This window comes from Scleropages formosus, chromosome 15 (assembly GCF_900964775.1).
Source record: "Scleropages formosus chromosome 15, fSclFor1.1, whole genome shotgun sequence".
NCBI classification, from domain to species: domain Eukaryota; kingdom Metazoa; phylum Chordata; class Actinopteri; order Osteoglossiformes; family Osteoglossidae; genus Scleropages; species Scleropages formosus.
The window spans coordinates 21,757,874-21,772,594 of record NC_041820.1 but is presented as its reverse complement, the minus strand read 5'-3'; the positions used below and the strand labels follow the sequence as shown (position 1 = coordinate 21,772,594).

Below are 14,721 nucleotides of genomic sequence, written 5' to 3'. Positions count from 1 at the left end.
GAGAGAGGAAGTCGGGGACCACCTGGTCCTGACCCGACCGGTGGACCACCCCGAAGTGGTAGGGCTGCAAGGCCAGATACCAGTGGGTGAGGCAGGGGTTGGAGTCCTTCATGGTGTGCAGCCATTGCATGGGGATGTGGTCTGTACACGTATGGAACTCCCATTCCAGAAGGCAAAGCGGAGGGAGAGGACTGCCCACTTAATTACAAGGCACTCTTTTTCTATGGTGCTGTACTTGTGCTCCAGGCCTGTCAAGTTACGACTGAGGGACAGTAGAGGTCGTCACAGCCCCTAAACCCTGATCGGAGGCGTCTCTCTGTAGGAGAAAGGGGAGAGAAGTCAGGACAGGCGAGGACAGTACCCCACACAGCGTTTCTTTAATCTTCCAAAAAGCACTCTGGCACTGTTCTGTCCACTGGACCAGATCTGGGGCCCCTTGGCAGGAGAGATCCGTCAGCGGCGCAGCTAAGGTGGAGAACCCCGGGATAAACCAACAATAGTAATTCGTGACCGCCAGAAAAGATCTCACCTGTTTTTCTTGTCTTGGCGACCGGACAAGCCGTGATAGCAGCTGTTTTGTTGATTTGGGGCTGGATCTGTCCATCTGCCAAGAGGAACCCCAAATACCGTACCTCACTCCTTCCCATCGCACACTTCGCCGGGTTTGCCATGAGGCCCGCATCCTTTAGGGCCTGTAGGACCGCCCTCAAGTGGGCCATGTGCTGCGGCCAGTCAGAGCTGTACGCAATGACATCATCCAAGTAGGCTGCGGCATAACTGGCATGAGGCTCAAGGAGCCTGTCTATGAGCCTCTGGAAGGTGGCTGGGGCCCCATGTAAACCAAACGGGGGGGTAACAAATTGGTGTAAACCAAAAGGAGTAGAGAAAGCCGAGATGTTCTTGGACTCTGGAGACAAGGGAATCTGCCAGTAGCCCTTGGTGAGATCCAGTGTCGAATAAAAAGGAGCAGACCCCAGTCGGTGCAGCAACTCATCCACCTGAGGCATGAGGGAAGCATCAAACTTTGTGACCGCATTGACCATTTGGTAATCCACACAAAAGTAGATGGTGTCATCCGGCTTTGGGACCCGTACCACTAGGCTGTTCCAGTCGTTGTAGGACTCTTCAGTGATTCCCAGCTGCAGCATTTTTTTGAGTTCGTCCTGTATCATTTTTCACTTATGGACAGGAATGCAACACTGTCAGCTACACATCAGCCCCCACCCCTTCACTTCCGCCTGCACAAGAGCCCTGATGAACCCCCCCAGTGGGTCCCCAATATTAATGAAAAAGGCAGTCGTGGCGCAACCGTGGCCCATACACTGTGGGTTCAGCCCCCTACCCAGAATGTAATCCTTGCAGTGGGATAATGGTGCACATCCCCGTGAACACACCAGACATTCACCATGCCCCTGGTGGTACCAGGCTTTGATGGACCATGGTCTGCTGGCACCTGGAGTCCCACAAAGCTCAGCAGATACCTCTTTGTAACCTTACCGGAACTCGGTATCGAGGAGTTGGACCTGGAGTGGCCGTGCCGGCGGCGTCATCGGCGGTCTCTGCGCCAACATCCATAACGGGACAATCCCGTTGGACATGTCCCTGGTCCCCACACCGCCCGCACTCCAGTTCCTGCATTCCGGCCGCTGGAGGGGTCCCCCGGTGAGAGGAAAAAGAAGGGGCTAAACAGACAGAGGGGGCCCGACCAGGGAGGAGCAGACCAAGGGAACGGAAGGACGTGTTGGAGTAGGGGCGGGGCAGCCAGGGCTTGGAGAAGGCCTGGCATGGGCAGCGGGCTGGGACTCCAGTGGCCTCGGGGAGGGGCCGAAGCGGATGGGGGGGCTTCATGGGTTTCAGCCAGGTGGTTTTCTGCCAGGCAGATGGAGTTTGTGAGGATCTCCAGCAGGTGGCACTGGAACCAGGCCGCGGTGGAGGCCAGCATGGCCGCCATGAACTGCTCCAGGGCCACCTGCTCCACGATCCGCTCCAGGTCTTGCCGGTCCAGCTGCAACCACCTTCGGGCAGAATCTAGGACCCACTGGGCAAAGAGAAAGAGCCGGGCTGACTCGTCCCAATGCAGGTTTCACAGGCTTTGGCGGTGACCCTCCAGGGTCAGGCCAACCCCTTCCATCATAGCCTCCCGGAGAGCTCAATAATCCGTGGCGCCCGCCCTGGGACTTGTTGAGCTGCCAGCAGCGCCTCGCCCGTGAGGACAAGGGTGAGCTGCAGGGCCCACTCCTTTGGGGCCCACCAGCAGGCACGGGTGATGTGCTCGAAAATCTCAAGGAAGGTTTCCGGATCGTCTTCCGGGGCCATCTTCGACAGATGGACGGGGCCAGTCGCCGGTGGGGCAGGGCAGTCCATGAGGGTGGCCAGGGCTTCCACCAGGGCCCGGTGCTCTGAAAGCTGGACCGCCATGATAGCATCCAGCGACCCAAGCTCCTGCAGCTGCATCCGCTGGAGAACACGTTCCACCTGGTCTCCGTCCATCCCGCAAGATCCCTGGTTTCGGTACCACAATGGTTACAGTAACAGACGGGACCAGAGACAGCAGGTGCAGTGCTCGTCTGTGGTTTTTTATTCACTCCCCGGTCGAAGAGAAGGAGGGGGAGGAAAAGGAGGAAGAGGGAATTGATAAGATGGGCTTCAGCGGGGTCGGATGGGACAAGGGCTTTGGACTGGTCCTGACCACAGCGTCTGAGGGCTCGTGCTCGGGATCGGGTTAGGGTTCGCTAACGCGTGTTGGCTCTCCTCCTGCATCTCTCTCTCTCACTGCTGGGCACAGGGGAAGAAATAGGGAGTGTACTTAGCCCCAGCTGTGGCAGCTTTGTCTCCGTCTTCGCCCCCTTCCTCCGCCGCCTCGGCGTGCCACAAGCTTCCTTTAGGAACTGAGAGAGAGGCACTAGGCCTGAGTCATGTGTTACATTTGTTGTGACGGTCATATATAATGTGAGTTGTGATAGTTGTACATACATGAATCTTCTTAAGGCAGGTTTTACAAAAGTATGTTATTTATTTAAACAAATGGACTATACCCTGAAAATATTATTTACTGAGTGGTCTGATTAAATTTTTTTTTACTGAATTCTAAAATGTAAAAGCATTCTTGTATAATATATAATAATATATTATTCAGTCAGTCCAATTAATATACTAAGCACATGTCTCGTAAATGAGATAGTAAAAGTCATTAGTATTTAGCCCTTAATTCTGACAGCACAAATTCAGGTATGTAGCTTGCTCAAGGGTATTTACTTAAATCATTGTATTCTCTCTGGGAGCAACAATAAGAAATATTTCAAGGTAGATATGAAATTTGTATTTTATTTGTGTTATTCACAGAAACAGTGACTGGTGAGGGATAACAGTGAGCAATACCACATGAGGAAGATCTGTGAAGTGGCTTATTTTTGTTAACTGTGCAACTGAATATTGCATTGCCAGGTAGCTACAGTTGCTCTGGCAGCTGGTTGCATAGTGGTTAGAGCTGCTGCTTTTGGACCTAAAGGGTGCAGATTCAAGTATCAGCTCTAGCTTTAGAACTTGAGTAAGGTACTTACCCTAAACGGATACAGTAAAATTGTCATGTTTGGTTCCGGAAGGAAGCGGCAAACCCAAGTGCAGAGCGGTATACGTGGTGTATTTGGGGAAATCCAAGAGAGGAGGTCAAAGAACAGGCGATTGGTCTTTGAGGTGCGAATGTCGTTACAGGGAGAATCCAAAAGGCAAGGTCGGTACACAGGCAAGAGGTCGACGATCATAAAGAGGTACTGGATCGTGGGAACAAGGGACGGGATCGGGGAAGGCTTTAGGGAACAGGAATTAGCTAGGAGATCGCAAACAACAAGGCCAAACAAGGTTCCACATCAGCTGCTGCTCTGACGCAGCCTTTTATGCCCCAGTCTGCGCTGCGTCCCAGGTGTTCCGTGTCGGCTTGGAGGTGTGGGCGTGGCAAAAATTACCCTGCTGTGTAACTGGATAAGTAATTGTAAATACATTAACATTGTATATTGCTTTGGAAAAAGCATCAGCTAAATGAATAAATATAGATTAATACTCTTCCTAAATCTAAATGGTGCTATTCCTTTCAGCCAGTCAACTCTGCTTTTAGGTATGTGGGAATTTTTGTCACCGATGGTCATAATCACATGTTTCTTGCCAACTATTTACCACTGATTAAAAAGGTCTTAAAAGATCTTGTTGCATAGGCTTCCTTACATATTTTATTATTGTATTATTAAGAATTTATGTTCTTAGATTAATATTTCTGCCATGCCCTCGCCGCCGGAGCGACGGGGCACACCTGAAGCTAATCCCAGGCAGACGCATAAAAGGCTGAGTAAGAAATGGAGCTAGTGCGGAACCTTGTTCAGCCTAACCACTAATGAACTCCTTACTCCACCTTTTGCATCTTCCTTGCCTCTCCATCTTTTACTCAGATCCCTTATACTTCTCCTTTGTACCCCAAGACCCCCTTTAGATTATCAATCTCTTGCCTGTTTACTGACCATGTCTTTTGGATTCCCTTGTGATTGACATTTGCCCATCGGAGACCCTCGCCTGTCCACTGACTACAAGTTTGGATTATCAAAATAAAAGTCCTGTTTGCTCCGCGCTTGAGTCCAACCACTTCCTTCCAGAACCGCACCATGGCAGTTTTACCTTGTTAGCTTTATTTATCCCAAAATTTGACCAATTTGTCTACTGACATCATTAAAAAATTAGTATACATAGTAGTAGTACAGGGACCACAGTTGTGACCAGAACTTAAATTGTTCATCCAATATTACACCACAGTTAATAAAAGCTTAATGATGCAGATGTCCCTCAATTTATTCACAGAGTTTGTCAAAAAAAAAGCTTTAAAACCTTTTTAAAAAATGACATATGCCAATCAGCCAAAACATTAAAACCACTTAAAGGTGAAGTGAATAACATTGATTATCTCATTACAATGGCACCTGTCAATGGGTGGGATATAACCGAACAGTCAGTTCTTGAATTTCATGTGTTGGAAGCAGGAGAACTGGGCAAGCGTAAGGATCAGGGGCAACTTTGACAAGGGCCAAATTGTGATGGCTAGACAATTAGGTCAGAGCATCTCCAAAATGCTCTGCAGGCAGGTCTTGTGGGGTGTTCCTGGTATGCAGTGGTTAGCACCTACCAAAAGTGATCCAAGGAAGGACAATTGGTGAACGGGCGACAGGGTAATGGGTGCACATGGGGAGTGAAGGCTAGCCCATCTGGTCTAGTACTACAGAAAAGCTACTGTAGCACAAATTGCTGAAAATCTTAATGCTGGCCATGATAGAAAGGTGTCAGAGCACACAGTGCATCGCAGCATGCTGTGTATGCGGCTGTGTAGCTGCAGATCAGTCAGTGTCCATTCTGACCCCTGTCCACCGCCGAAAGTGCCTACAATGGGCACATGAGAGTCAGAACTGGACCATGGAGCAATGGAAGAATGTGGCCTGATCACATGAATCACATTTTCTTTTAGGTCATGTACATGGTCGGGTGCATATGTGTCGTTTACCTGGGGAAGAGATGGCAGCAGGATGCATTATAGGAAGAAGGCAACAGATCTGGGCAATGTTCTGCTGAGAAAACTTGGGTCCTGGCATTTATGTGGATGTCACCTTGACACCTACCACCTACCTAAAGATTGTTGCAGACCACATACACCCCTTCATGACAACAGTATTCCCTGATGGCAGTGGCCTCATTCAACAGGATAACACATTCTGCCATCCTCAGAAATTATTTGGGAATGGTTTGAGGAACATAACAAAGAGTTCAAGGTGTTGACCTGGCCTCCAAATTCCACAGATCTCAATCCGAACAAGCTTCTGTGGAATGTGCTGGAAAAACAAGTCCAATCCGTGGAGGCCCCACCTCGCAATTTACAGGACTTAGAGGATCTGCTGCTAACATCTTGGTGCCAGATACCACAGGACACCTTCAGAGGTCTTGTGAAGTCCATGCCTTGACGGATCAGAGCTGTTTTGGCAGCACGAGGGGGACTTACACACTATTACACAGGTGGATTTATGTGCAGCAAGATGTGTCACCAACTTGGGCAGAGGAGATCGGGGTTTTGAGACTGGGGTTCTAATCCTGGTCAGGGCAAGCCTCCAATAAGAGTCCTCAGGTTTAGACTTTATTAATACTTACACAAGCCTCCCTCAGAACGTGAGCGAGAGAAATATAACTGAAGCCATACCTGCTGGGATGTCACCCGGATTAACAAGGTCTGCATCAGGTGTTGGAGAATCATTACAACCTGATGACAAGTGGACTACTTTAACAAGATGGACATGGACTGAGAATGTGGAATTTGTTGAATGCTGCTACAACAGCAGACCCAAGGAAAGGGGTTAAATGCACCATATATGGGAACTATGGATGAGCAAAAGACCAACATCTACATTAACTAAGAAGCACCTGGTAGCTCAATGCTCAAACATCAATAGAAGGAAGCTACTGCCATAGCTGGAGATTGAGAGGCCTCAATAGAATGGCTATGGTACTCAGCAGCATGGAAATCGAGAGCTACCCCTGATGGAGGAGAGCAGGGTCACAGAACCAGCTGACACAGTCCTACTGCCCATGACAGCTGAATCCTCTGAGCTGACCAGTTCCACCTAAACTGTGGAAAAGTATACCAGTTACTGTCAGAAATACCCCGTCTGTTTCAGTCTTCAAATCCAGACTAAAGACTTACATGTTCGCTTGGGCATATCACCAAGAATTTTACTTCCATTTGGCTGTGTTTCTGTTTTTTCCACATCTGTATCAAAGCGTATCAAACTTATTTCTTTAAGTGATAAATTACCAACACTTTCAGCTTGTTGAGCGTTGTTTCCCTACAATAAGACCTGAGGAGGCCAGCTGCCTGTTACAGACACACCCAACACTGACTGAAGATGATGGCCAACCACCATAATGGACGATACATACCTTGCTGAACTGGGAAATCAAGGTATTATACAGCAACAATGCCATTATTACCTGTAAACTGACTTAGAAGTCTTATTTAATCTAGAATGCCCAGGAGGGGTGAGCAGCCGCTGGCACTTGGGCCCACACAGGATTTTTTTCTCCTTCAATCTTCAGTAGAGATTTTTTGTTCCTTTCCTCCGTGGCCAGTAGGCATACTTATAGCTTCATAAATTGGTAATGTTTATGCTACTTCTGTAGTCAACTACACCAGTCTGTAGTCAACTGTCTTCTTTGTTTCCTTGTCTGATGTATTTGTATCTTTGCCCTATGCCTGTGTTCAAGCGCTCTGTGTCACTGCGTGAGAAGAGCACTCTATAAAATGAATCGCATTGAACTGAATTGAATTAAATTTACCACAAGAATTGTGGCCAGCTTGAATACAGTAAACCCCTGGACCTGGCTCACTGACAAACTCCCATCAGAACAGATGCTCGGAGATGTCTTCCTTGGAACCTGGTTGAAGCTCTGTCGGAGGTGGGAGTTGAAGACCTCTCTGACAGGGGCCTCCGCCAAACATTCCCAACAGGCCCTCACTATGCGTTTGGGCCTGCCAGGTCTGTCCAGCTTTTTCCCCCGCCATCGAATCCAACTCACCACCAGGTGGTGATCAGTTGACAGCTCAGCCCCTCTCTTCACCCGAGTGTCCAAGACATATGGCCGAAGGTCAGAAGAAACGACTACAAAGTCGATCATCGACCTCCGACCTAGGGTGTCCTGGTGCCAAGTGCACTGATGGACACCCTTATGCATGAACATGGTGTTTGTTATGGACAAACCGTGACTAGCACAGAAATCCAATAACAACTCACCGCTCGGGGTCAGATCAGGGAGGCCGTTCCTCCCAATCACGCCCCTCCAGGTGTCACTGTCGCTGCCCACGTGGGCATTAAAGTCCCCCAGTAGAACAACAGAGTCCCCAGTGGGAGCACTTTCCAGCATGCCCTCCAGGGACTCCAAGAAGGCTGGTTACTCTACACTGCCATTAGGCGCATAAGCACGAACGACAGTGAGAGACCGTTCCCTGACCCTAAGGTGCAGGGAGATGACCCTCTCTTTCCCAGGGGTAGACTCCAACACATGGCGGCTGAACTGGGGGGCTATTAATAAGCCCACACCCGCCCGCTGCCTCTCACCCTGGGCAACGCCAGAATAGTGGAGAGTGCACCCTTGGTCAAGAAGAGTGGTTCCAGAACCCAAGCTGTGAGTAGACGTGAGCCCAACTATATCTAGACGGTATCTCTCAACCTCCTGCACTAGCTCAGGCTCCTTCCCCGCCAGTGAGGTGACATTCCAAGTCCCAAAATCCAGAGTTGGCACCCGAGGTTTGGGTCGGCCAGGCACTCGGCCCCGACCACCGCCCAAATCACAACACACTGGCCCCTTACGGCCTCTCCGGAAGGTGGTGAGCCCACCGAAGAGTGGCTCCACGTCTTGGCTTCGGGCTGAGCCCGGCCAGGCCCCGTGGGCATAGACCTGGCCACCAGGCACTCGCATGCGAGCCCCCCCGAGGCCTGGTTCCAGGGTGGGGCCCCGGTGACCCCACACCAGGCGGGGTAAACGAGAACCTTGATTTAATTGTCATCATAAGGGGGTTTTGAACCGCGCTTTGTCTCGTCTGTCACCCAGGACCTGTTTACCATGAGAGACCCTACCAGGGACATATAGCCCCAGGCAACATAGCTCCTGAGGTCATTCAGGCACTCAAACCCCTCCACCATGTTAAGGTGGCGGTTCGAGGAGGGGGAAATGTAGGCCCTTGAGAGTAAAATGAAAGAGGTTGCTGCTGAGAATTTTGGCCCCTGTGTTTATAATGATTGTTGACACTGCTTTCAGGTAAGACAGTTGACACCGATACAGATATTAATGTTGTCAATATAGTGTGGAAGATTGGTTGTGGTCTTGCTTTTCTAAGGTCTCTCCCCACTATTCCACAGATGTTGCTCACCACCTTTTTAGCTAGTGGTGCTAAGTTGTTTGTTTTCCAAAAGGAACTTGATGCAATGAATGAAACCATCTGTTACAAGTTAAAGTCTGAATGATGTGGCTATATATTTTCCCCAGAGGCCTTTGCTTTGCAGCTGGATAAAGAACCAGAACCAGAAATTGCTCACTGGCTACTTTGTTCATAATCTAGTTCTTTTACAGGTAGGACTGGGTTGATCATGTAATAATCCAACTTGCACATTGCTGTACCTATTTCAGCGTCTCTTGATATACCGTTTGTCATTTTTTCATGTTTTGCCAGAAATATGTTTACTTGGTGAGTTATGTGGAAATTTATACCAAATAATTGTGAAGCTGTGTCTATCCAGCTGGAATAAGCTTAAATGTAGAAACTTCTGCTAACTGTTTTTCACACTGCTAGGGGTTGTACTGGTGTGACTAAAGCCTCTGCATAGAAGGACATTCAAAATTTCATTGTCTCCAAGTTCACAGGTCCATGATTGTTTCTTTTTTGCAGTGACTTGTGATTTTGAATCTCCTTGCTCCTGGACCATGTCTAATCATAGCAGCAGGGGGGACTGGCGGGTCTTGACCCCAGATCAGTTTGTGGCAGACATGAGGGTGGCAAAGCCCCCAACTGACCACTCGGCCAGAAGTAGTAATGGTAAGATCCTTAAAATCTAAATTTACACATAATCATAACTGTAAGAATTGCACCAGTATTTTCTGTCTTCGGTATTACACTTTGATATTTTCTGAGGACGTTTGCATTGTATTACCTTTTATTTGTGGGGGTGCGATGGCGCAGTGGGTTGGACCACAGTCCTGCTCTCCGGTGGGTCTGGGGTTCGAGTCCTGCTTGGGGTGCCTTGTGACGGACTGGCGTCCTGTCCTGGGTGTGTCCCCTCCCCCTCTGGCCTTGTGCCCTGTGTTGCCGGGTAGGCTCTGGTTCCCCGCGACCCCGTATGGGGTGTGTGTGTGTGTGTGTATATGTACACGTACATTTTATTCTCATGACCTTGTGATGAAAGATTTTAGAAGGCAGAAGGTTTTCATAAACTGCAATTAGACATCTAAATTTGTGAATATGACCAGAATCCCCTGTAATCCCTCTAGGTCACTTCCTTCTGTTAACAGCCACTGCAGCAGTGTCAAAGGGCAGCTGCAAGTTTTTCATAGCCAGTCCTGTTCTATGGAATAGTGGGCCACAGTGTCGGCTACAAGTGGCACAGTACCACACACAAGATGTACTGGGAAATCTTACAGTCCTGGTCCAGTCAGCAGATTCATCTATCATCTTGCAAGATCTTGGTGACTCATGGCAGGAGAAAAACAGGTTAGTCTTTTCTGCCTCTGTATACAGGATCCTTACAAGTTTTTACCTTTTTGTCTTTTTTTCAAAAATCAGTTGATATCTGTTCATCCTATAAATATACATTTCTTCAATACTAAATTGTATAGTTTGATCAGTGCTATTTTGTCTAGTACACGCTAGGTTGCATAGTGGCACATCAGTGAGGCCTGGTCTTTCTCAGCTCTTGATGTATGGGTTTGGACCATGCTTTGCATCCAGTTCAGTCTGTGTGGAGTTTGCATAGTCTCTCCGTGTTCATATAGGTTTCCTCACGATCCTCTGGTTTCCTTCCACAGTTCAAAGACAGGTGTTTCAGGTGAACTGGTGACTCTAAACTGTCCTTCGTATACATATGTATGAGAGAGTAAGTGAGTGACTGTGTCATTGCTCTGTGAAGAATTAGAGTCCCATCCAGAGATCAATGACTAATTAACTTAATCTTCCACAACTAAAGTTCCACAGTCCCCAATAATATGCATTACACTTCATATATCACACACACACACACATTTTCAGAACCGCTTGTCCCACACGGGGTCGCAGGGAACCGGAGCCTACCCGGTAACACAGGGCGTGAGGCCAGAGGGGGAGGGGACACACCCAGGACGGGACGCCAGTCCGTCGCAAGGCACCCCAAGCGGGACTCGAACCCCAGACCCACTGGAGAGCAGGACTGTGGCCCAACCCACTGCTCCACCGCACCCCCTACTTCATATATCTTTTTCTAATAAATGTTCTACATTTAATAGAAATGATTTATAGTACATTTCTAATTTATTTTAAACATTCAGCATTTTCAGCTTTTTACAGTCTTCAGCTGATGAATGCAGATTTCTAAATAATTTTAAAATTATACCATGCCTACACTATTTGTGACTTATGGATTCGTAGTCTAACAACCTTAGCTTTACTATTAGGCATTAAAAAGAAGACAGTTCAAATGAAACACTAAGAACCATGGAAAGATTTATTGTTGTCTCTTATGAAAGCCCTCAGTAGAGTAGTTTCTGTTTAAGATAGAGAGAACCCCAGAATTCTTCAGTTAAATTTCCGAAGTTGCCACATATGGAATAGTCCTAGACTGTAGCTTTATTTAAAGTAGTATCAAGAGTTCTGGCAGCTGTACCTAAAAGGAGGAGCAATTTTTTTGTTGTCTTCATCTCATGTTAGGATAATGCTATTCTATTGTTTATATGTTGAAGCCAGTTCTTTGCAGGCAGATTTTCATTCCAAAAACAGGCATTGAATCCAAATTTACACATTTAAAAATATGTCGTTATGAAGGTGGCTAGGCTTAATAATGCACAATAAAGAAACCAGTTTTTCAGATGCAATTTTTTTGTTGAAGAAGGGGGCCAGTTTTTGGACAAATGAAAACTCTATTGATAAAGGACAAGCTTTAGCAGTTTTTTACTTGTGCAATATGATCATTATTGAGGAAACTTTTGGCAGAAACTAAGAATATAATGGAAAAAACAACCCATTAAAAACTGAACTGCATATTTAAAAAAAAAAAAAACTGCACATATATGGAAATTACTGACAAGATCATTATCACTTGCAGATGCATGCTGTATATTTAATTGCACATAAAATATACGCCTGAGGTTTCAGGCTGTTTGTTTATGGACAAGAACCCTGTTCCAAAGCATATATTATACCATCAGGCAGCTCCCCAGAGTCTTGGTATTAAAGTCAGTTTATCAAAGTAGGCATCTCTGTAATTCCCCGTAGGGAAATACTGCAGCCTTTCACCACACCACATTTCACCACATTCACTTTTCACTCATTTACAGTACATTACATAACAAAACAAAGGTTTTTGCAGACCTATTGTTATACACTATAAAACAACCAGGCCAGTGCTGAAATGCTGAACACCGTGGCAGATTTAAAATTTAAAAACAACAAGATTTAGGCATTTTCTTGGTCAGAAACAGCTACTCTTGCGATATATACCGGTTCATACGGTGGAATGTGACAAATTCACTGTTTTCTGGAATCAGATGTCTGAGTCCAGTCTTTAATTTGGTCAATGTAATGCACTCAGACATACATTGTTTTTGGAGAAAAGTGTTTGCTAAATCAATCAATGTAAATGGAAATATGATTGAGCTTGGGTTCCTTGTTTGCACAACAATAAGTTTCTCCAAATTTGAGACTGATAATTTTCTTACAGAGAGGATTTGGAACTGATATTTTCATATCCTCTCTAGGCAAAAGTATCAGCCTGAAATTTGGTTTCAGTGTAGAAGGAGTGTAAGTGATTGGAATCTATGGGCTAGTGTTGACTTTTTTTACAATATCTTGGTCTGGTGCAGGGAACAATGGGATGTGTTCCAAATTCGCATTGGTCAGCATCAAAAACCCTTTGTGGTGATGCTGCTGTATTCCACTTGTGGGCTGGAAGACTGGGGTACGCTGGCTCTTGATTCTCTGCAGCTAAAAGACTGTGACAAAGGTGAGTCCCAGCTGGTCAAAATTGTTGCACGTGAAATATTATTGGACATCAAAGAACATGGAGTGCTTAGTGAAAAATTAGAAAGAAAATTTTTAAACTTCCTTATTGTCTCTCTTATCTGTTTTTATTTTTGTATCAGGTGACATCATGGTGGACTGTGTGGATGGTCTATCTTTCCATTGTGACCTGGGTGTTTGCATAGACAAGTCTAGGGTGTGTGACTTCAACAATGACTGTCCCCTTGGTGAGGATGAAGGACATGTCTGTGGTGAGTGGAAATGGTTATGTGGTTGTGAACGAATTGTCCATTCTAAAGGTTTCAAAGTTTGTCCACAACTGGAAGTGCCACTGATTGTCTAAGAGTAATGTGTATGATGTACAATCACAAGTCTTTGCAAAAGTATTTAAGTAGGCTAATTAAAAATATAATGCATATACTTAGAATTCCAAAGGCTAGTTGTGTTGAAGGTTTGAATGATAGAAGTGTGAAGATACTAGCGTTTAATGGTGCACACCACGTGAATTGTTGTTGTTGTTGTTTCAGCTTCAGTCTCTTTAAGTCGCAATGTATTACATAGCAGTGTTACACAGAAAAAAAATAGATTGCATCTATAAATCAATGGAAACAGGTGTATACATCTGAAGATATGTATCTTAAGCATCTCTTTGTCCTGCTTTGAACAGCTTGTAATTTAAACCACTTAATATACTGCCATGGTTAATGAACTTATATCTTTTTCAGAGGAACAGGGCTCTGGAGTTCTGATCATGTATCATACTGTGGATCTTATACAACCCACAATGTTCCAATATAGTTATATTACAGACACCCCTTGACTTAAACAAACAGACCATTCTTCAAATCCTTACGTAAGTCAAAAGTTACATATCAGATTCCCAATCCTCCCCACCATTCAACATCATTGCGTGCTCCTTTATATGTGCAGCATCCTTCACTATCATGTTTATAGTCAATATGGCTAAACCTGGTTCCCATGCTTTAGACAATAATCATTGCCCACTTTCATATTTCCTTATTCTTTTCAATTTCATCTCCAAATTGATTGCTGTACGCTTGCAAGATGATTCTCGTTTTCATTCCAGTGCACGTTTACCACCAGGCATTGTGAATAATGAAAAGGGTAAAAAAATATGGAAAAAAAAAACTACAGTAACAACATGAGATGTGTTCATGTAGTAAACTGGAAAGATGCAGCTTCCTGCCTTGTCTGGTTACACCAACTTGCGCTTAACATATTTCAAGTGTTTTGCATAAGCACTATCTGTTGATAATGTGTATGCCGGGAATTTTTTTAATGTAAATCCAGATTTATGTAAATCAAATTTATGTAAGTAGAGGGTGTCTGTATTGTTATGTCTGTCAAATGAGAGGAAATATCTAAAATCAAAAATGGCACACAAAAACTGTAGTACCAGACTAGTGTAGACTATTTCATGTGAGGTGAATAAAAATAACAATCTCATAAAAATAACAGTTATGGTGTGATGCAGGATGGCTTTGTTTGGATTCATGATCATGGACTCTTTTTCTGTTAACTTTTTAGTGATTTTCTTAAGCTAATTTGCTTAATTTTTTGCAAAAGTCAATTCAAAATTATTATGCTGTTATTACTCCACCACTGGTTATCGGTCCAGTGTAACTGGTTCAATATTACTACAACCCCAATTCCAAAAACACTGGGACAGTATGGAAAATGCTAATTAACAAAAAAAAAAAAATGTGTAAATTTACTTTGACTTGTATTCAACAAAAACAGAAGCATTTGGAAAAGATACCATCTGGATGGCAACATATGTTTCTCCAAAATTTGTACATATCTTTCTGCATTAATGGTCCCCTCATAGATGTGCAAGCTACTCATGCCATGGGCACTGACACACCCCCATACCATGACAGCTACAATTCATCACACTATATGCCTCACCATGAGGCTCTTGT

The 14,721-nt window shown here is 45.5% G+C and overlaps 1 protein-coding gene across 1 annotated transcript in view; it reads left to right on the top strand.

Annotated features, from left to right (window-relative positions):
• Positions 1 to 14,721, top strand: part of ltk (leukocyte receptor tyrosine kinase) — a 90,347-nt gene that overhangs the window by 31,447 nt on the left and 44,179 nt on the right. Inside the window, exons 3-6 of the mRNA XM_018727403.2 lie at positions 9,464 to 9,610; positions 10,063 to 10,282; positions 12,622 to 12,761; positions 12,901 to 13,029. Coding sequence (XP_018582919.1) covers positions 9,464 to 9,610; positions 10,063 to 10,282; positions 12,622 to 12,761; positions 12,901 to 13,029 — 636 coding nt within the window. The remainder of the gene's footprint in view (positions 1 to 9,463; positions 9,611 to 10,062; positions 10,283 to 12,621; positions 12,762 to 12,900; positions 13,030 to 14,721) is intronic.